Source organism: Ceratotherium simum, chromosome 21, assembly GCF_057802395.1.
Source record: "Ceratotherium simum simum isolate JZ-2026a chromosome 21, ASM5780239v1, whole genome shotgun sequence".
Taxonomy (NCBI): Eukaryota; Metazoa; Chordata; class Mammalia; order Perissodactyla; family Rhinocerotidae; genus Ceratotherium; species Ceratotherium simum.
This window is the reverse complement of record NC_141920.1, coordinates 31,239,280-31,260,138: the sequence shown is the minus strand read 5'-3', so window position 1 is coordinate 31,260,138 and position 20,859 is coordinate 31,239,280. Positions and strand designations below refer to the sequence as shown.

The following is a 20,859-nucleotide window of genomic DNA, read 5'->3' as shown; positions in this document are numbered from 1 at the left end:
CTGAACTAAATAGTATTGGTACAGAGTACTGTGTACTGAATATTCTTTATTCAGGGCCCTAGAATTACAAGATTACTTAGGAAAGCCCAAGTCTCCATAATTAAGAGATATTCACTTATGAACTAATGATTTATTTGTAAAGCTAGTCTCTACTAGTAAAAAGATTGATGATGAGCATTGAATCTTTTTAGTTATATAATTGATGATAACACCTGTGAGAATTCTATTACAAAATGGAATATAAATGTTGAAAATCTTGAAAACCTATAAATGAAATGATATTTAACAAAAACTTTGAAGGCAGCAGGAAAGAGATACTATCTCTACATCTTCCAGAGTGGGAGATCAATAAAGTTTAGAGCTGTTAAATCAAGTTATAAAGAGTTAATTATACTCTTTAAAGATTTAAAAGTATCCATTAGAGGAACTAAAATTATTAATGTAACCAACCAGAATGTGATAGTGGAGAAGTGGGAAGAATTTAAGGGTGTACCACCTTCCGCATCTGTCATATTGAAAAGTCAATAGGCATTGTCTAAAGGTGACATTCACAGTGATTTAGATCTATTATTAAAAAAAGATATAAGGAGGGCCGGCCCCATGGCTTAGCGGTTAAGTGCGCGCGCTCCGCTACTGGCAGCCCAGGTTCGGATCCCGGGCGCGCACCAATGCACCGCTTCTCCGGCCATGCTGAGGCTGCGTCCTACATACAGCAACTATAAGGATGTGCAACTATGACATACAACTATCTACTGGGGCTTTGGGGAAACAAAAAAAAGGAAGAGGATTGGCAATAGATGTTAGCTCAGAGCCGGTCTTCCTCAGCAAAAAGAGGAGGATTAGCACGGATGTTAGCTCAGGGCTGATCTTCCTCACAAAAAAATAAATAAATAAAATAAAAGATATAAGGATAGCTATCATAAGAACTAAAAACAGACTGCAAGCCCACCACTTGTCAGAAGAAAACAGAAAACAAAGATTGCAGAGATCATACTGCTAAAGGTAAAAAAAAAATTTAAAACTGAATCCAACATAAACAAGATGACACAAAGTTCAGTAAATATAAATGGGATAAACACTTATTAAAAGGAAAAGTATCTCAGACTAAACCAAAAAACAAAACCTAATTATACGATGCTCTGTACAAGAGAAGCGTCTAAAACTAAAGATGATGATAAAAGAATGAGCAAAGACATAGCAGACAAATGCATACAAGAATAAAGAAGGCAGGGGCCAGCCTGGTGGCGCAAGCAGTTGAGTGCGCACTCTTCGCTGCGGCAGCCCGGGGTTCGCCAGTTCGGATCCCGGGCACGCACTGACGCACTGCTTGTCAAGCCCTGCTGTGGCGGCATCCCATATAAAGTGGAGGAAGATGGGCACGAATGTTAGCCCAGGGCCAGTCTTCCTCAGCAAAAAAAGAGGAGGATTGGCAGATGTTAGCACAGGGCTGATCTCCTCACAAAAAAAAAAAAAGAAGGCAGTATTATTAATAGCAAGTTTGAATTCAAAGCAAAAAATTGAAAAGTCTAAAAGGGCAATTTTTAATTATAAAGGATACCATCTGCAACCTGTCATGAATATTTCTGTGCCAAATAATTCAAAATAAAGCATATACCCTTAAGGTACTATGTTATTACACAAGAAATAACTTTTTAAAATAATGAATTAAGCATTCAACTTAAGAATTTAGAAAAAAGGACAAGAAATTTTTTAAAAATTACTTTATAATAAAAAAGATTGAATCTATAAAAGAGATCTAGCTATTGTGTTAAGCAACACAATAGAGATGCAATCAGCAAAATCCAGAGTGGGAGAAATTTACAGGATACAGTTTTTTGACAAATAAATACAGAGAAATAAGGAGAAACTATAGATTGAAAGAGAATTATGAGATGCATCAATGAAATATAATGTGTGGAGTTTGGTTCCTGGTTCAAAAAAATTAACTTTAAGGAAACATTCATGAGACAGTCAGAAATTTGAACACAGGCTATATTTTTTATATTAAAGAATTTATTATTAATCATTAATTTTTTAAAAGAGCCTTTATCCTATGGATATATATACTGAAATATTTTGGGATGAAATAAAAGCATGTCTGGGACTGGCCTCAAAATCATCCAGTGGGGGAGGAGGGGAAAGGAGCTGGGATATGGTATGGAAGAAATACAAGTGTTGATAATTCTTGAAGCCGGGTGATGGGCACATGGGAGTTATCATTATTCTATTTTTCTATTTTTTGTATATATTTGAAATTTTCACAGTATTAATATATGAATAAAAATGGTTGAATAACAAAAATGCAAATGATCTTTTAGCAGAAATGGTGTATATGCTATGATCATAATTAAAAACAGGAATGAGTATGAAAGAGGTATAATTATGTTGGCATGGTGGGATGTGGTAACTTCCCTGATTTCTAAATTCTCTGTGGTGTTATGGATTTTACTTCTATATTTTCACAGAAAGATTGGGAGTGATCATAGCTCACTCCACAACCTCTCATTACATGGGCCCCTCTTTCTTACTATATCACTATGTGAATATCTAAGTTAGCACTTATCTTGGAATTGTAGGTCTGTGCGTGTGACTCCTTCTTGGCTGTGCACTCTTTGAGAATCTAATGGTTAGTGCCTGTGGTCTGAACTGGTGAAGGTCAATGGCACCAGTTCCAGATGCAGTTAAGTACAGGGGATGTGGAAAGGGCCCTTTGATGAAGAAGCTCTGGGTGTCAGCTGGAAAGCAGAATTAAGAAGACGGAGGTTAGGAAGGGAGGCAGCTATCGAGTTGAGGCCATTCACTCCAAGAGGTAGCGGTGGCAGAAAGGGGAACAGCATGATGTCTGTGTACGTCAGTGTTGGGGGCCAGGGGTGTCTACACAAGGGGGCTACTGGAAGGGCTGATCAGGAAAGGGAGCAAGGGCCCATGTTTGTGTTATCCCTCTGCTCCAGTCAGGACTCGAAGGCTGAACCATTCTTGGTTTTATTCCCCAGGTCTGGTGAGTAATGTGGTGTTTACCAGTCACACCACGGAACAGAGGCACCCTCTCCTTGTTCAGCTGCAGAGCCTCATCAGGGCTGCCAATCCTACTGCAGCCTTCATTCTTGCAGAAAATGGGATTGTCACCAGGTAAACTTATCAAGTTCACTTTACCCTGTAGGACCAGCCACTTTCTTAGATACAACACTCTGACTGTGGCCCACAGGATCTTTCCACTGTATCTAAGACCTGAGCATTTATAGAAGTGCTTTTGATGCTGTATAAAAATCACAAAAAGCATCCCATGAGTCACTATCCTGTACTGTTTTGAGATATTTTGTTTTGATGCATTCATATTCTCATCCATTAAAGGATGGAAGTCAAGAGTCTCTCAATGTTCCTTGTGTTAAGATGTGAGAGAAATGGTGTAGAGAACATAGAGAAATGATCTTTTTACTTCATAGACTTGGGTCCAAATTACAAACTAAAAATAGAGAACTGATGACTTGGTATATGTGTGTATGTATGAAGGGAGGACATCTGATTGTATAATTTTGTTTGCTCAATAAGGATAAATGTGTATACTTTTTATATAGTTTTGACTTTTGAGTAATGCAAATATTTCATATATTCAAAAATTAAATCAACAAGAAGGGAAAAAACTAAATATAAACAAAAAAATGAATCCATCTATATGTCCAAGTAGTAACAACCATACACACACAGAATAAGTAATTCAAGTAAGTTTGAACATAATCCTCTGTTGGAACCCCGATTCCAAACATCACTAGTTAGAGAAGGGAAATTAAAAATATGAAATGGGAAAGGTGAGGAAAAATCCTGTAAATGTTGGATTTGAATTGGGGGGCTCAATATAAATTCATTATTTCAAAAAAACGTTTTTTTCCTAGCTCTTTCCATTGAAAGGGAATAGAAATACTAATACCATAGTAGCAATAAACACTCCTACCTCTACATCTGGGTTTCTAAGTACCAATCCCCACTACAAGGTAACGGGACTCCTTGGAGAATTGGCTGATTGCAGCTCTAGGGCAGGGAAAGTACAGGGTGATCCTGGTACATTTTATGTCAATAAAGCAAGGAAGTACTCAAAGATTAGAGGAGATATGTCAAAAGGTTACGGGAGCTGGCTAAAGAAGCTCCCACTAGCCAAATGTGGGGCAACTTGAGCATAACAGACAACAATGATAATAATGGATTATAGCATATGGAATAAAAGGAGTCCATGGTGATACTAAAAAAATGAGGAGGGGCGGGGTAGTAAATCTCTTTTAACAGAAGAATGCTAACTAATAAATAAGTAAGGATTTATAGAACTAAAAAGTCACCATTTTGTAACCTTTAGTAAAATGCTTGATTTAGGCAAGATTCATCAGTGGATGTTAAAGCAGTGAGTGACAGATTGTTGAGGAAAAAGATATTCACTCCTCTCAAAGTATCACTCCACAGACTACTTACTGCTTACAAAGAGGAAAAAGTACCTTCACAGTGGAGAGGTCTAGTAGACATAGTGTTGACCAAATTATTAGACTTAGCAAGACCACTAATGGGACAAACTGACATGATGTGACTCCTTCATGTGATGCTGTGGGGAGGACACAACATCACTTGGGTACTAAATGTTTATCTTGCCATCTTGCAAAAAATGTTTAGCTGAATCCAATCATGAGGAAACAACCAGACAAATCTAGGTTGTGGGACACAAGACAGCTGGCAGGTACTCTTCAAAAATGTCAATGCCATGAGAAACAAAAGTTCCAGGAATTGTTCCAGATTAAAGGAAAATAAAGATTGTAAATTCAATGAGCAGTCCTTGATTGGATCGTGGGTCCCTTCCCCTCATAAAAGTACCCCAGTCTATATAGATTGAAAATGAATGTATGTTAGATCAACACTTTTCCAACTTTAATGTGCTTATGAATCTCTTGGAGATCTTATTAAAATGAGGGCTCTGATTCAGCAGGTCTGGTGTGGGGCCTGAGATTCTGCTCCCAGGTGATACCAGTGCTGCTGGTCCACCGTATTAAATTCCTTGGGTGTGAAAATAGTATTGTGGTTCTATAAGATACTGTCTTTGTTCTTAGGAGATGCATACTGAAGTGTTTAGGGGTGAAATAACAGAAAAAAATGTATGCATACGTGCTTGTGTGTGTGTCTATGGAGATGGTGGGGAGGAAGCGAAATGTGCAGATTAAGCTTGATAGTTTTAATTAATCTGGATTTTTCTGTATGTTTTCAAAGGAATGAAGACATTGAGCTGATTCTCTCAGAAAATAGTTTTTCAAGTCCTCAGATGCTACGATCTCGATATTTAATGTACCCTGGCTGGCAAGTATCATCATTGAAAAGTAGCTAAGATTTTTTTGTAAACCCAATGATTTATTTATTTACAGAAAAAAAAAAAGAGAAAGTGAAAATACTAGGTGTGCTCTACGAGGGTGACAATGGCAGCTGTAACGGCCTGCCATGTCCCAACAGCTGCTGGCTTTGCCAGGAGCCCAGTGCTCCACATCTTGGGCTCCAGATTGGGAGCCTTGCTAGATGTTGAAACTTAGAGAGTCATCCTGTGGGCACCAAGCACAACAGTCCCCTCTGTTTCCTCTAGCCTCTAGTGAGGGTGAGGTGGCTGGCATGGAACCAAGGAGTTATAACCTTCCCAGGTGAGAGCGTTGCTCTTGAGAATACAGTCAGTCCTCTAGGATTTCCACCTGACAGGTAGGTTCCCTGCTGATGTGGCCTAAGGGATGTTTCTTCACTGCTGGCTGCCACCCAGCCTGTGATCCTCTTCTCCAGAGGGGAGAGGAGGAGGAGGAAAGAGAGTGCCAAGTGCACTGTACATACTAATACCACGTGCTACACATTGTTCTAAGACTGTGCTCTCTGGCATGTAGCCAATAGCCACATTTGGCTATTTAATAAAATGTAAATATAAATTAATAAAAATTAAATAAAATTTAAAATTCAGTCTTTCAGTCACACAAGCCACATTTCAAGTGCTGAATAGCTGTCTGTGGCTAGCAGCTATCATGTTGGACAGTGCAGATCCAGAACATTTCCCTCATCACAGAAAGTTCTATTGGACACTGCCACTCTAAGAGCTCTACTGTGTCATCTCATTAATCCTCAAACCAAGCCTTCGAGGTGGATTCCATTATTTCCCTCATTTTAAGGATAAGGTAACTGAGGCAGCAAGGAGTTAAATGACTTGTCCGAAGTCACACAGCTAGTAAGTGAAAGAGCTGGATTTCAGACTCAGGTTGTGTGGCTGTAGAGCCTGTCCTCTTAACCACCGTGCTGCACTTGTCCCTGTATAGAATGGATTACTGGTCTCTTCAAGGGAAGACAGTCATTAAAGCTTGGCCAAAATTAATCTCTCATGTTGATTTGGATTATCTTTGTTGCCTTACTCACTTCCCCTAGGCACCTTTCTACATCTTCCACACCACCCCTTATATCACCAGTATTTTGTACTAGCAAAAAACTAATTGTACAATGCTGTTAAAAAGCAAAAAACAGAAGATCAATTTGCAAAACTCAAGGTTTTCAGGCATACTCTTGGAAGGAACCTCTGATTTGTCACTTAAACAGTGGGTGAGTGGATCATTCCTTATACCTGAACAAGAGAATTATATCTTAGCTAAAAAGAAACAGTTGAAGCTTCTGGAGTGAAACCTTTCTCTCCAGTGGCTGCAGCTACTGACCTTTTTGCTGCCTACACCCCTGGGTCTTGTCTTGAGACTCCTGCCATCTCCACCTGGTGCCTAGGGAAGCACCCATTCTCCAGACCACACCGACTCATTCTGGGCATGGTGCACGTGAACCTAGCTCAGGGCATAGACTTTCCTGGAGGCAGACTGACCCAGGAGAGAGCCAGGTATGATGGGTTCATTGGAAGGCTCTGTGAGTCTAGAGTCTGAAACCTTCCCTTTATCAGGAAGATCATTCCTTGTAGAGAATCAGAGATAGAGAGACCTCAAAATCACCCTTCAGGCCCTCTCTTCTGAGTCCCTTCCTAGGAGTCAGATAATTTAATGTTTTAACAAGATGGCAGCCTTCAGACTCCTACTCATCCCTATACATTACTCCCCTCCCTCCTTGGACCAGGGCCACCACCTCACAGTCAATAGGCTTTAGTCCAGGATGTGCTCAGCTCTGTGCTGTTGCTGGCTGATTCTCGGCCATTCCCTTCCCACAACCCTCCCTGTTCTCATCGACCCCATCCCCATCTCCCCGGGTAGAAGGGCTTTTGTTCCTAGTCTGGCAGGAAACCTTGTGCTCTTCCCTCGGCCCCTCCAAATTTCTTTAAGGATTCAGGCTCTGAACAAAGAAGCCAGAGAAGCTCATGGTCTCCAAATGACTTGTTTGGATGGGGAGAAGGTGAAAAGAACGTGTCAGTCTTGCAAAAATGTTATGCCACCACCTTACTTTAAAGAAATCATAGGCCGGCCCTGTGGCTTGGTGGTTAAGTGCGCGCGCTGCGATGCTGGTGGCCCGGGTTCGGATTCCGGGTGCGCATCGAGGCACCACTTCTCCGTTCATCCTGAGGCCGAGTCCCGCATACAGCAACTAGAAGGATGTGCAGCTGCGACATGCAACTGTCCACTGGGGCTTTGGGGGGAAAAATAAAATAAATAAAATCTTTAAAAAAAATAAAAAATAAAAAATAAAGAAATCATAGGGCCGGCCCCATGGCTTAGCGGTTAAGTGCGCGTGCTCCGCTACTGGCAGCCCGGGTTCGGATCCCGGGCGCGCACCGACGCACTGCTTCTCTGGCCATGCTGAGGCGGCGTCCCACGTACAGCAACTAGAAGGATGTGCAACTATGACATACAACTGTCTGCTGGGGCTTTGGGGAAAAAAAGGAGGAGGATTGGCAGTAGATGTTAGCACAGAGCCAGTCTTCCTCAGCAAAAAGAGGAGGATTAGCATGGATGTTAGTTCAGGGCTGATATTCCTCACACACACAAAAAAGAAATCACAAAGAATAAGATACTTTCAACAATATAAAATTCAAAACTGCAGTGCTATTTTTAAAATATAGGAAACTAATAATAAAATACAATAGACTAGAGGAAAATGTTGCATCAGACGTCGCAAAGCGTTAATATTAAATATGGGAAGCTTGTTTAGATATTTAAGAAAAGTAACCCAGTCCATATAGATGTGGACAATTCACTTAAGAGCAAGTATAGGGGCCGGCCCCGTGGCTTAGCGGTTAAGTGCGCGCGCTCCACTACTGGTGGCCTGGGTTCGGCACTGACCCACTGCTTGTCTGGCCATGCTGAGGCGGTGTCCACATACAGCAACTAGAAGGATGTGCAACTATGACATATAACTATCTACTGGGGCTTTGGGGAGAAAAAGGGAAAAAAGAAAAAAGAGGAGGATTGGCAATAGATATTAGCTCAGGGCCAGTCTTCCTCAGCAAAAAGAGGAGGATTGGCATGGATGTTAGCTCAGGGCTGATCTTCCTCGCAAAAAAAAATAAAGAGCAAGTATAAATGGCAACTGTGGTAACAGAATTCCATGTCAGTAATATTCAGAAATGTAAGGTGATGCCTCACTGTTGTTTTTATTGACATCTATTACATTTAACCAAAAATATATAATAATCATTGCTAGGGGATTTTTTGTGCAACTGAAATACTCATCTACTGCTGGGGGTGATGTCAGTTATTACCTATGAGATGGTTACACCCTTTGCTGGACTGATTCTAATCCTGGAGATTCATCTCAAGGAAATAATTCAATAGAAGGAATTGCAGGCCCGGTGGCGCAAGCGGTTAAGTGTGCACGCTCTGCTGTGGCGGCCCGGGGTTCGCCGGTTTGGATCCCGGGCGTGCACCGACGCACCGCTTGGCAAGCCGTGCTGTGGCGGCGTCCCATATAAAGTGGAGGAAGATGGGCATGGATGTTAGCCCAGGGCCAGTCTTCCTCAGCAAAAAGAGGAGGATTGGCAGATGTTAGCTCAGGGCTGATCTTCCTCACAATTCCATAACTTTGGAAGCTGGGTGACGGGTGTTCTTTATACTACCCTTCTATCTTTACGTGTGTTTGAAATTTTCCATAATAAAAAGTTAAATTTTTTGTTTGTTTGTTTTTGTTTTTTTTTTTTTGAGGAAGATTGGCCCTGTGCTAACATCTGTTGCCAATCTTCCTCTTTCCCCCACCCCCAAAGACCCAGTACATAGTTGTACATCATAGTCATAGAGTTGTAGCTCTTCTGTGTGGGATGCTGCCTCAGCATCGCCTGACAAGCAGTGAGCAGGTCCTCACCCAGGATCCAAACCAGTGAACCCCAGGCCACCAAAGCGGAATGCACGAACTTAACTGCTACACCAGCAGGCCGGCCCCTAAAAAGTTAAATTTTTTAAATGCTCTAAATATGGCTATGTTCTTAATGAGTCTGTAGCAGGCATTATGTCTACTGAACTAAAAACTGAGAAAGTAGAGCAGAGATGACCCAGCCCTTTAGTTCCTTCTGGAGAGAGTGTTACACATCCAAATGTGCAGTCTGTTAAGCTGCCCTCAACAATGGTGGGGCATAGTTGGAGCCCGGAAGGGAGTGGGAGGGGATCCTGAGGAAGAGCTCAAAGGGTACCAGGAAGGACCCTAATCTCAGCTGGGGCACTAGCAGGCTTCAAAGGTTAATGGGGTCTTTTGACTTCAAGGAAGTGCTAGTCTAAAGGTGGTAGGACATTCCTGCTCTAATGGGGCAACCGTGCCTACCATCCTTAAGATGCAAGAGACAGATATACATTTAAATAAGTGTTTTATACACAAAATAGCAATCAAGTAAGAGAGAATTCAAATATTATAGGATAGGGCTGGCCCCGTGGCTTAGCGGTTAAGTGCGCGCGCTCCGCTACTTGCGGCCCAGGTTCGGATCCTGGGCGCGCACCGACGCACCACTTCTCCAGCCATGCTGAGGCCGTGTCCCACATACAGCAACTAGAAGGACGTGCAACTATGACATACAACTATCTATTGGGGCTTTGGGGAAAAAAAAAGGGAGGAGGATTGGCAATAGATGTTAGCTCAGAGCCGGTCTTCCTCAGCAAAAAGAGGAGGATTAGCATGGATGTTAGCTCAGGGCTGATCTTCCTCACAAAAAAAAAACACAAAAAACAAATATTATAGGATAAATGATACGTAGTTCATGCCAAGGTAGTATAAAATAACACTCAAAGCCACAATTACTTGTACTTATCATTTTTAAACCTCTTAAGGTATGAAGGTAAATTTCATGCTGGATCAGTCTTTCCACTAATGGTTCAGATCTGCGTATGGTTTGGTCGTCACTTGGAGAGGACTCGCTTTGTGGCCAAGTGTAAAGGTAAGCCTTGGCTGCGACATGTTACAGACCCTGGTAAAAGAGTGCCCCAGAGTTGTCCCTGCTTCCTGGCACCATTTTAGTATTCTGTCTGTTTTGGACCAAAAATAAGCAGAGGGATTTGAGGATCCAGGAGTCCCCCACCCCTGGGAACAGTGGCAGAGCCACTGGGGAGGAGCTGGGTGGGGATGGAACCTGTGGACCCTGCAGCCTCCACTAGGCTCCAGTCCCAAACCCTCCCAGCTGTGCCACCCTGAACTTGGCCTCCCTAGGTGGGTGACAGCCCTGTCCTCTTCCTCCACCAGCAATTCAGTCCTCCATCAAGCCAAGTCCCTTCTCTGGAAACATCTACCACATCCTGGGCAAAGTGAAGTTTTCAGGTAACTCGGGGGTTGGATTTGGGAGCCCTGCACTATGGAGTGCTCACATCTCACAATGTGAGTCTGCTCTCAGACTCTCAAAAACCCTCCCCTCTGGGTCTTACACCATCAGGCTCTTCCAATCACCTCTCTCTGCCAAGAACCCACTTTTCTCCAGGTCCTTCTGCTCCACAGTGGAGGATCTGTCCTTCCCCTCGGCCAGCCCAGAGCCTCTCCTCACAGCTCCATGACTTCCTTGTTCCAGAGACACACCTTATCCCTCTTGAGCCATCTGTGGCCTCCTCCTAGATCTGTCATCAGGAGCTATCCCAACGCTGAGCTCTCCAGCTCCAGATCTGTTTCTGCCAAAGTCATCAAGCCTTCTACTTGCCTTCTCCTCCTTTCTGTCCAGTAGGCCTGTTTATCAGCCTTAGACCTCTGGAGCCCTAGTGACGTGAAGTCTGTCTGTCTTGGGCTGGGGGTCAGAGAAGGCCTCAAAACAAGAAGTAGTCAGGGGCCAGCCCGGTGGCGCAAGCGGTTAAGCGCGCATGCTCCGCGATTCACCGGTTTGGATCCCGGGTGTGCACCGATGCACTGCTTGGCAAGCCATGCTGTGGCGGCGTCCCATATAAAGTGGAGGAAGATGGGCACAGACGTTAGCCCAGGGCCAGTCTTCCTCAGCAAAAAATACAGGATTGGCAGATGTTAGCACAGGGCTGATCTCCTCACAGAAAAAAAAAAAAAAACAAGGAGTAGTCAGTCAACTCAACATTGAGAAAGAGGAGAATATTCCAGGGAAAAGGCACAGCATGTGCCATGGCCCCAAGGCAAAAAAGGCACATTTCAGGAACCCGAAAGAGTTTGCTATGGCTGGGGCGTAGGGGGAGGGAGAGAGAGAGTGTGTCTGTTGGCTATTATAACAGAAAACCCCAACTCAGCCAGCAGGTGTTAGCTACATAACAAGTCAAAAGGGTGGGCAGCATAGCAAGGCCACTGAGAACCCAGGTAATGAGTGTCTCTGTGTTCTTCCATTCTTGGTGTGTCAGCGTGTCCTCAGGTTCCTGCCTCTCATGGTTGCCAGGTAGTGCTGCAGGTCTAGGTGTCACATCCAGACACAACATCCAGCCAACAGGAGAGGCTGACTCTTCCTTTGGGTATCTTTATCAATTCCTCAGCACATTTCTCCTCTCATTGGCCAGAATTGAGTTGTCATGCCTTCCAGGACCCGTCACCCAAGGAGAATTGGTATTGGAGGAAGAGGGAGATGCTAGGCAGGCAACTATCAATGTCTGCTGTAGGGAACCACTGAGAGTTGTAAGCATGGGACTGTCTATGTTCAGATGGGAGAATTAGAGGACATAGCCTGTATAAAAGAATCTCTCAAGGTCTCAAGGTCCTTTGGCCTAATTTATGTTACTGAATCTGAAACTTTGGCCCCTCTCCGCAAGCCCCTTACTTAGGCCCACTTCCCTCAGGCTCTGACAGGTAGCACCTCCCCATCCCCGATTCAGAGGTCTTAATGCCTTCGTCTTCCCTCTCCCCAATCGTCACCTCCTTTTCTCCTTTATTTAGACCTACTCATGATCACTTTCTTGTTCAAGTTTAACCTCTCTTTGTTCTGGATCCCTTTTTCATCCTGCCTTTTTGGGGGACCTTGCCCTTTTCTTGTGTCTCAATTCAGTCCTAGCTCCCAGCTCCTCAGCCTATAAACTTGGTCACATCTTTTCTGTTCCCATCCATGTGACCCTTCTGCAGCACTTGCACTGTTGACATACCGTCCTCCCTTGGCCTCTCAGGTCTCTGCTGAGACCCACCCCCTCCACCTCTACCAAGAGGGCTTTCCTCTTGTAATTCCTTCTGGGTTAATGGTGTCCATCTGATCACTGAATTAGACAAGCTAGAAACTTATTTTGCTCCTCTCTCTCTTACTTCATCTTTTCTAACTTGCCACCAGTCATGTCAGTTTTCCTTCTTGCATATGTCTCAAGAGTCTGTCCCCAATCATCTACACTGTTACAGTCATAGTGTAGCCTTATCTTGTCGGGGCAGGATCTCCATGTGTTCTCCTTGCAGACTCTGAGAGGATCATGGAGGTCTGCCATAACACTCTGGCCAATTCCTTGAGCATCATACCAGTTTTGGAGGGACCCACGCCACCGCCCGACTCCCGAAGCATACTTCAAGAGAGCAGCGGGCAGCAGGAGTGCTACCTCGTATTCATCGGCTGCTCCCTGAAGGAGGAAAGCGTCAAGGACTGGCTGCGGCAGTCAGCTAAGCAGGTGGTTCCCAAAGCCCAGACAGACCTGGTACAGATGTGACGAGCACACATCAGGGCTGCTACTGGCCTTGAGACAGAAGCCCCTCCACTGCCTCCCTGCTGCCTCTCCACTGGTCGCCCCCACAGGCTCAGCCAGAACTTTCAGGGATGCTTTGGGAGTAGGAGGAAGCCACTCAGGCAAACTCGAGGCAGACTTGTTTTCATAGCCATTTCCAATTCTACTTCCCAAGGCAGACTAGAGTTATTAGGTTGCTTAACTAGAACATAGGTGAAACCCAGTCCTTCCATGTGGACCTTTGGTCAACCTGGTATTCTAAACTCAAAATGTCTTTTCTCATCTGAACCTAATTCAAAGGCTCTCCTGTGTTCTGAGCCCAGAATCTCTTATACTTAGGCTCTCTGTCTAGAAAAGAGAAACAACAAAAATGTGGTTAGAGCTATGTGCAAACCAAGACTCCAAGCATGGATAGCAGTGAGTCCCAGGGCCCTGGAGACAGGAAGAGGGGAAGAGGAGCCTTGCCTGTAGATGCACACAAGCATCTTTAGCCGGATGCAAAGAAAAATAAAACCCAGACTAGAATTAAAAATCCTCCAATATGCTGCAAGCTTTGGGTGATAAGCCTCTTAGCACAGCCTTAGGGAGTTAGCTCATCCTAGAACTCTGGAAAGAGTTGGCTGGGGCCTGGGTCTTTTGTAGATGCTCAGTTGGGACCTCTCTTTTATACTGAAGGATGGCTTCCTGTAGGCTATGTCTTTGTCAGACTCACCTGGCTAAACTCCTAAGTGGTGCTTGACTATGGGACCTCAGGTTGTCCCTTTGTCTGCATATCTGTCACTGATGGGGCTTAGGGTTGAGAATCTGCTGAGGCAGAAACGTGCCTATTTCCAAAAGCACTGGTCTCTCCTCTGCCACTTGTTCCCCTCTGGCACACAGGGTTCTATGGTGGGAAAGTGGTCTTGTTGAGGGGCAGACAGGCAGGATATTGTGTCCAGGCCATGACAGCACTTGTGCTTTTCCCTCCACTGGGATCTTAATCATGTAACTGGCCCCCAGAGCCCTGAGCCCTCACCCACCCATGTACTCCATCAGTTCTGTTGGGACCTGACCCCTCCCTACATCTCTGCACAGAAGCCTCAGAGGAAAGCCCTGAAGACCAGAGGGATGCTGACGCAGCAGGAGATCAGGAACATCCATGTGAGTACCCTGCCCTGGGGGCCTAAACCCCCTCAGTGTCCCAAGGCTGTCCTTCTAGGCTAGTGCAACTCCATCCTTTAGGATTCCTACAAATAAGGGGCTATTTTTAAGGCATGCCAGAGGTCTTGCTTCTCTCAGGTCACAGAGGGAAGCTGGGTGAAGAGAAATCTCAGGCCATCTGGCCTTGCAGCCTCAGTAAGGAGGGCGGGTGACCTCTGGTGTGACCTGGGCATGAGATCGAGGAGAACCAGTGCCTGTGGGAGGAACAGGTGATTTGCAGCCCTGCTGTCACCCTGTTCAAGCAGCTAAAGTAGTTATTTTCTCCTCCCATCCCTCTGTCCTAGATAAACCACAGATAAACCAGTGAGGGCCCAGGAAAAACTGTCTAGATCCAGAAGCTGCTCATGGGCAGGTTGTGGAATCCTGAGGCCAGGACGAGAGGCCCCTTGATGAGCCTCCCAACCTCCAGGCTGATTCACAGCCTCTGCCCCAGTCCCTATGCCCACTGGGGCCTTTTCCTGATGGGTTTGGGGACAAAGGGTGAAAGGGACAGAGAGTCCATGTCTCAGCATGGGCTCTGTCACCAATCCCAGTAATGAGGAGGTGGGCAGGACTCTGGGACTTCAGGAGCCCCTGCTTTGGACATGAGGAGGGCCCCTTCATGTCTAGCTCCTACCGGACCTGGGTAACCCTGGGCGCTCCTGAGGAGGACACTGTGGGCACCTCAGAAGGCAGTCCTTGCAGTGTGTGTTCCCCCAGAAGCAGACCTTGAGCGAGAGTTTGAGTGCAGGTAGTTTGTTTTGTAAGTGATTCTAGGAGACACCAGTAGGAAAATGGGAAAGTAAGAAGGAAGGAGGGACCGCCCTGTGGCGCAAGTGGTTAAGTGCGTGCGCTCCGCTGCAGCAGCCCGGAGTTCACCGGTTCGGATCCCAGGCGCGCACTGACACACCACTTGGCAAGCCATGCTGTGGGGCATCCCATATAACGTGGAAGAAGATGGGCACGGATGTTAGCCCAGGGCCGGTCTTCCTCAGCAAAAAGAGGAGGATTGGCAGATGTTAGCTCAGGGCTGATCTTCCTCACAAAAAAAAACAAAAGAGAGAAGGAAGGGGAGACAGCCAACAAAGGATGTGTTATCAAACCAGTACAGTGGACAACTGGAGCTTAATCCCATTAGGAACTCCCAGAATTCCTCCCTGAGAGGTGGGGAACCTCCATCTGTCATTGCTGGGCGGGGGTGGGGGTGGTGGTAATTCCCTGCCATGTCAAGCCTTCCAAGCCTTCCACAGAGCAGAGTGGGCTATCTTGCTAAGATGATAGGCTCAGATGATAGGCTTGTTTATTTTTATTTTTAGTGAAGGAGTGAATGATAGAAAGTAGATAATTCTAACAGGACTCTTTGTTCCTATAGGTGAAACGCCACCTGGACCCTCTTCCGGCAGGCTATTTTTATAATGGCACCCAGTTTGTCAACTTCTTTGGTGACAAGACTGATTTTCATCCACGTATCCTTGGAATCCTGGGCAGTGATTCTGGGGGCGTGTGGAAGCCTGGCTGTAAAGAGGGTGTCTGCTAAAGCTGCCGCAGCCCAGCCCCTGGAGCAGGCTGGGTTCTGGGAACACATAGGAAGCCACAGAGGCAAACTTGTCATTTTGGCCTCTTACAGTCGTTAAAATTACATTTCCCTTCATTCAGTGATTGCTGATGTTATTCTGTGGGCTGTAGTTTAAATGTAGCTGTGGTGACATCCTGGATTTTGTGGTCATCAGGGTCATAATTTACTTGTTGGAGACTGGGCCTAATTACAGTAGTTAATCTGTGAAAAGGTGGATAGGATTGCTGCTGTATGCTAATGAAAGCTGAAGGGCTCAGTTCTAAGATGTCATGAACGACCCTGTGCCGACCCCTGTCACTTCTTTGTAGCTGTGGTGTTGCTAGTATATAAAAAGAGCCCGTCATGTACCCTCTGTGTGGTCTGGGCACTCACTACGTTGGTGTCCCACACCTCACCTGCCCACAGACCCCGCTGGGCCCGGGCAGGCTCCCTTGTCCTCCTGGCTTAGGGCTCTCTTCCTTAATGAGATGCCAGTCATGGACCAGTTCATGAATGACTATGTGGAAGAAGCCAACCGGGAAATCGAGAAGTATAACCGTGAGCTGGAGCAGCAGGAGTATCACGACCTCTTTGAGCAGAAGCCCTAGAGGAAGGCTGCAGAATGTCCACCCTGGAGATGGACATTTAGAAATGGGGTGTCTTAACCTCAGCTCTCCCGAAGACCCCTCCCTGGCTGGGCTGTCTTTATTCTCCTTAGCCGTTGTGTGCTGGCTTGAGTGCATGTTGTCTTTATTCTCTATACAGTGCTGAAGAGCATCACCTGCACCACTGATTTCAGGGGGGTGGGGTCCTCCTGGAGGATGAGGATGAGCAGACAGGGACTTTCTTGTGTGTGCGACTGGCAGCCCAGGATCTCTGGGTCTCGGATAACAGTATCTCCTTTGGGCTGTTGAGGCACTGTGCAAGGGTGGGGAGAAGCATTGGATTGCAAGGAGGAACCGCTGGGATGCAGAAGGAACCCTGGCTGCCCAAACCTGGCCATGCCTGGAGAGCCAGGCCACCACAGGCCTCAGGCCTCAGACACTGCCCCAGAAGAGCCCTATCCCCAGGGGAGTGCCTGCCTCCCTGCTTAGGCCCCTTCCATTGAAGAAGCTGGCCCTGCTGGCCCTGGGCCCAGTCCTGGGGGGAGCAGCACAAGCCCTGCCCGAGCCCAACCCACAGAGCCAGCAGCTTGGGTTGAGATCAACAGCTTCTTCTAAAATGAGGGGATTTCCCTCACAGAGTAAACTGCGGGGAAAGGCATTTTGCTTTCCAGGAGCATGTGGCTTTTGAATTGACACAAGCAGCCCCCCTTGGGATTGGTTTTGAGCTCCCCTCATAGCATCACTCCCCTTTGCCTAATTCAGGGACATGAGCAAACCTGCTGTCAAGACTCACTGGCGATGCTTTGCCTCACTGTTGAGGGGGGCATCCTGCAACTGCTCAGTCTTAGGCCCAGGGCTCTGATCACTTATGGGGCATCCTTGAAGGGTGTTCAGTCTGCAGCATCCAGCCCTTCCCTCAGCCTTGCCAGAGGAGGCCTGGTTTTCAGCCACAAACTTCAGGAAACTTGTGCCCCCAAACATTGTTGCTGGCCCTGGACTTGTTTGGCTCCCAAGGACCAGGAGTTTCAAAGAATTCCAATATCCAAGTTAGAATTCCTTCCAGTGGCTTTGTTTTCAGCTGGACCATAAAGCAGAGGGAAATTACAGTGTGTCCCATGCCTGACCTCTAAAATTCGTGTGGGGGAGGGGGAAGTCACAGGCACTGATATTTAGGTGATGTCTGTTAGGACTTCAGCGCCTCGGCTGTCTAGATTGTAAATGCTTTCTGAATTTCACTACTTTTTTTGCATGCCTTAGGAAGAAGCACATAGGCAAAACCAGCAAAGTTGCCGGTAATATAGAGGGGTTTTTGAGAAAGGCCCCTGGCACAGAGGAGAGTCAGAGAAAGGATGGAGCACATTTGGTCTGTGTACAAGTAGTAAAGCAGTTGTTAAGAGCTTGTCAGTAAAATGTACTTGTATTAGAAAAAAACAATTTGTATTTGAAGCCAAATGAACAAAATTCCAAATACCATCGAATAAGAAATCTTGCATGAAGAAAGGCTTCTGTAAAGGCTCCAGTCCCAGCTCCCAAAGCTGCTGGTAACAAAGGCCCAGGCGTGGAGCCCAAGTCTGGGACCCCTCACTTCCAGCTGGCCAGAAGCTGAGGTCCACAATGGGCCTGCTTCTGCTTCAGAATCAATAACATAGATCTTAAGTGCAATTGATGAAGTAAGCAATGAGTTACTGTAGCTTCCTTTAGCTCTACCGAACTCTTTTTAAAAACTCAAACTTGAGCAGCCTTAGAAAGGGAGAGAGGGGAGGGGGGTGGGGGGGTACCATAAACCATTTCCTCCAGGTGGATTGCTGTGAAGTTTTAAGTGAAAGCTCTAGATGTAGGAGCTCGAGCCATTTCCTGGCTGCTGCACAAAAGAGTTTTTAAAAGGAGGTCGGAGCCCGCCCATAAAAGCGGGTCTTCCCACTACGTAGGGCTGTACTACGTGGTGGTCTTAGTTTCTGACCATTGTCCATAGAAATGCTCTCTCACCAACTTGCCCTACTGTCCCAATTCCTCTTAGAGGGAAAACTGTGATTACCTCAACTTGAATATGAAACTGTGATTGAAAAAAGTCAAAACGTTGTTTCAAAGCCAAAAAGGCAAAACTGGCTGAGGCCTCTGTAAACACTCCTCAGCTGGCTCAGGAGTGTGAAGGGGCACATTGGCGAAAGGGCATTCCTTGGGGCGCACTTGCTGTGCCCCTGGTGAAGAGGCACCCTAGCTGTGCGCAGTGTGAGCTCTTTGAGAACTGAGACCGGGAGGATGCTTCCTCCCAGAACTGCCCCTTCCGGAACCTGCGGGGCCTCTGGGTTCTGACTGTGAAGTTTAATATCCACTTGACTCCTCTGGGCAGGTGGAGGGGCAGGGTCTTAGGCTGTCTCCAGAGAAAGGTCCATGACGCTGTTTTAGATTTTGACCTTAGAAGTGGATACCAGGGACCCAGCAGAGACAGGGGGTGTGGGTTCCCAAGGACGGGCAGAAGTCCTCCAGGGGCTTACATGCTTTTTGCCAACTTTCCTGTTAGCAGCTTCAGTTTTATATCACCGAGTGAGTGTGATAATGTTGAAGTCGCTGAAGTTATGGGTTATTTTACGTTTTGATGTGGGATTTTTCTTTTTTTGATTGGAAGGAGGAGACAGAAATTGGAGAAAAGGGATCACCCTAGGAAGGGGCCGCTGGCAAGGAATCTAGTTGGCCCCACCAGGCCCTGGGGGCTCTCTGACCTGAGGCCTGGACGCTGGGCCCGGCAGTTCGCAGGAAATAGTTTCCTCCTAAATTCTATTAGGATTTTGGAGAATTTTTGCACAGTAATAAGCTCTGGGTTGTTCTTTGGGCTTCTCAAAAGGGAAAAGTTAATTCAAAGATTGTAAACTATTAAGTATTCCAGCCGTGTTGCTGACCTTGTTGGATAGTTGTACCTCAAAAAGTAGGTGAGAAATGACTTCCTCATTGTTCCAGGTTGTCAAATACTAATGACAGAAGAGCTCACTTACGTGCCAAAATTCACTTTTATACTAGTTTTTGAGTGCTTTAATATTTGTAACTTAAATTTTAAAACTCATATTTACAAACACTACTGTAACTTCAGTGAAACTGAACTGTGTGATTGAAGCTTTTTGCTTATTATAGTATTTATTACACTACTTAATTCAGTAAATATATAAAAGTAGCCTTCAATTTATTTTTATATTATTTTACATGTTTTTACCTGCAGTTGTGTATGTGAATTTATTTACCTTGGTAACTGAGATGTAATGCTAAGGACCAGTAAACTATCACTGAACAAGCAAGGCCTCCCGGAGTTGCCTGTCGCTGTAGACTCAGTCCTGAGAGGTCCCAGGGCCGGGTTGAAGAGGTGGCCTGCCCCCCAGGACTGGGGACCTTCCCTCAGCCTCCCCTGGGATACCTCTTCGCTGCGGCTCCCACTTCCCTCCCCAGACCCCAGAACGGCCGGCGGAGAATAAAATTCCTATGAGGAGACCACCCTGGCTTGGGGATAGGCACTCTCGGGGAGTCCCAGAACCCGAGGGGCTCGAGGAAGCCGGCTGTGGGCACGGGGGTCTCCCAGAGCCCCAGAGAAAAGCCCTCCCACTGCCTCCATCACGCCTGTGATGTCCCTGTGAGAAGCCGCCCCTCGCCCTCGTCTTGCACGGCGTGCCCGGGGGTGGGTTCGCGGCCCTGCACCCCGCCTGGGCCAGGCTGCAGCAGGAACCATTGCCTCACAGGCTGGTCAGCTCGTTTAATCCCGGCCAAAGTTCCGCCGAGTGGCCACGCGGTCCCACTTTATACATGGGGGACGACCAAGGCGCGAAGGGTCCAGTCACTGGCCCAGGTGACAGAGCCCCGCCCTCGCCCGCGTCCATCGGAGGCAGCCGTCCGGCCTCCTCGCGCTCTCCCGGGACCGCACGTCCTGAGGCAGGTCGGCCGAGGCCGGGAGCGCTCCGCCGGGCGCGCCGCCCCCGGCCTGGGTGGCGCGGTTCCCGCCGCAGGGGGCGCCCTCGGCCTCCTGCGGGCAGCGGGGACCTGGCTCCTCAGGGGCCTCGCGGGCCGCGTCCGCCGGGCTCAGGGCGGCCCGGGGGCGCCGCTCACGTTCCCGACTTGGGCTGCGAGGAGGGGTCTCTGCCGTTTCGGGAAAAGGGCTGACTGGAGAGGGGCACCGCCGCGAGGCAGCGCGTCCACAGAGACCCTGCTTCCTGTCCGAACCTCAACGCAGCTGCCGGACAAGGGAAGTGCCCCACTGGGAAGATTTGGGAGCTGGCCCGAGCGGGAGGGTGCAGCCTCCCCAGGCAGCCTCCCGCAGTTGTTTGAGGTGGTGGTCTTGGGTTTGGAGGTTCTATGTGGTCAGTTAGTCGTGTACAAACCAAATGCAAAACTGCATGTGCGGGGCCCCGAGAATAGGAGGTGGGGGGTTGGCAGCAGTATCACCCTCCTCACAACCTCTTTCCCCAGAGCCTCCCACTCCCCCCGTCCTGCAGGGCCAGGTTTGAACCTTGATGGA

The 20,859-nt window shown here is 47.0% G+C and overlaps 1 protein-coding gene across 2 annotated transcripts in view; it reads left to right on the top strand.

Moving 5' to 3' along the window:
- The window catches only part of DNAAF9 (dynein axonemal assembly factor 9), a 143,458-nt gene extending 126,922 nt beyond the window's left edge, over positions 1-16,536 (top strand). For both annotated transcript variants that reach the window (XM_087445541.1, XM_004433804.3), the window contains exons 30-37: positions 2,994-3,129; positions 5,242-5,328; positions 10,230-10,336; positions 10,639-10,713; positions 12,766-12,971; positions 14,100-14,165; positions 15,577-15,670; positions 16,255-16,536. In XM_087445541.1, the coding sequence (XP_087301667.1) occupies positions 2,994-3,129; positions 5,242-5,328; positions 10,230-10,336; positions 10,639-10,713; positions 12,766-12,971; positions 14,100-14,165; positions 15,577-15,670; positions 16,255-16,367 (884 nt within the window). In that variant the 3' untranslated portion in view covers positions 16,368-16,536. The remainder of the gene's footprint in view (positions 1-2,993; positions 3,130-5,241; positions 5,329-10,229; positions 10,337-10,638; positions 10,714-12,765; positions 12,972-14,099; positions 14,166-15,576; positions 15,671-16,254) is intronic.
- The last annotated feature ends 4,323 nt before the right edge of the window (positions 16,537-20,859 follow it).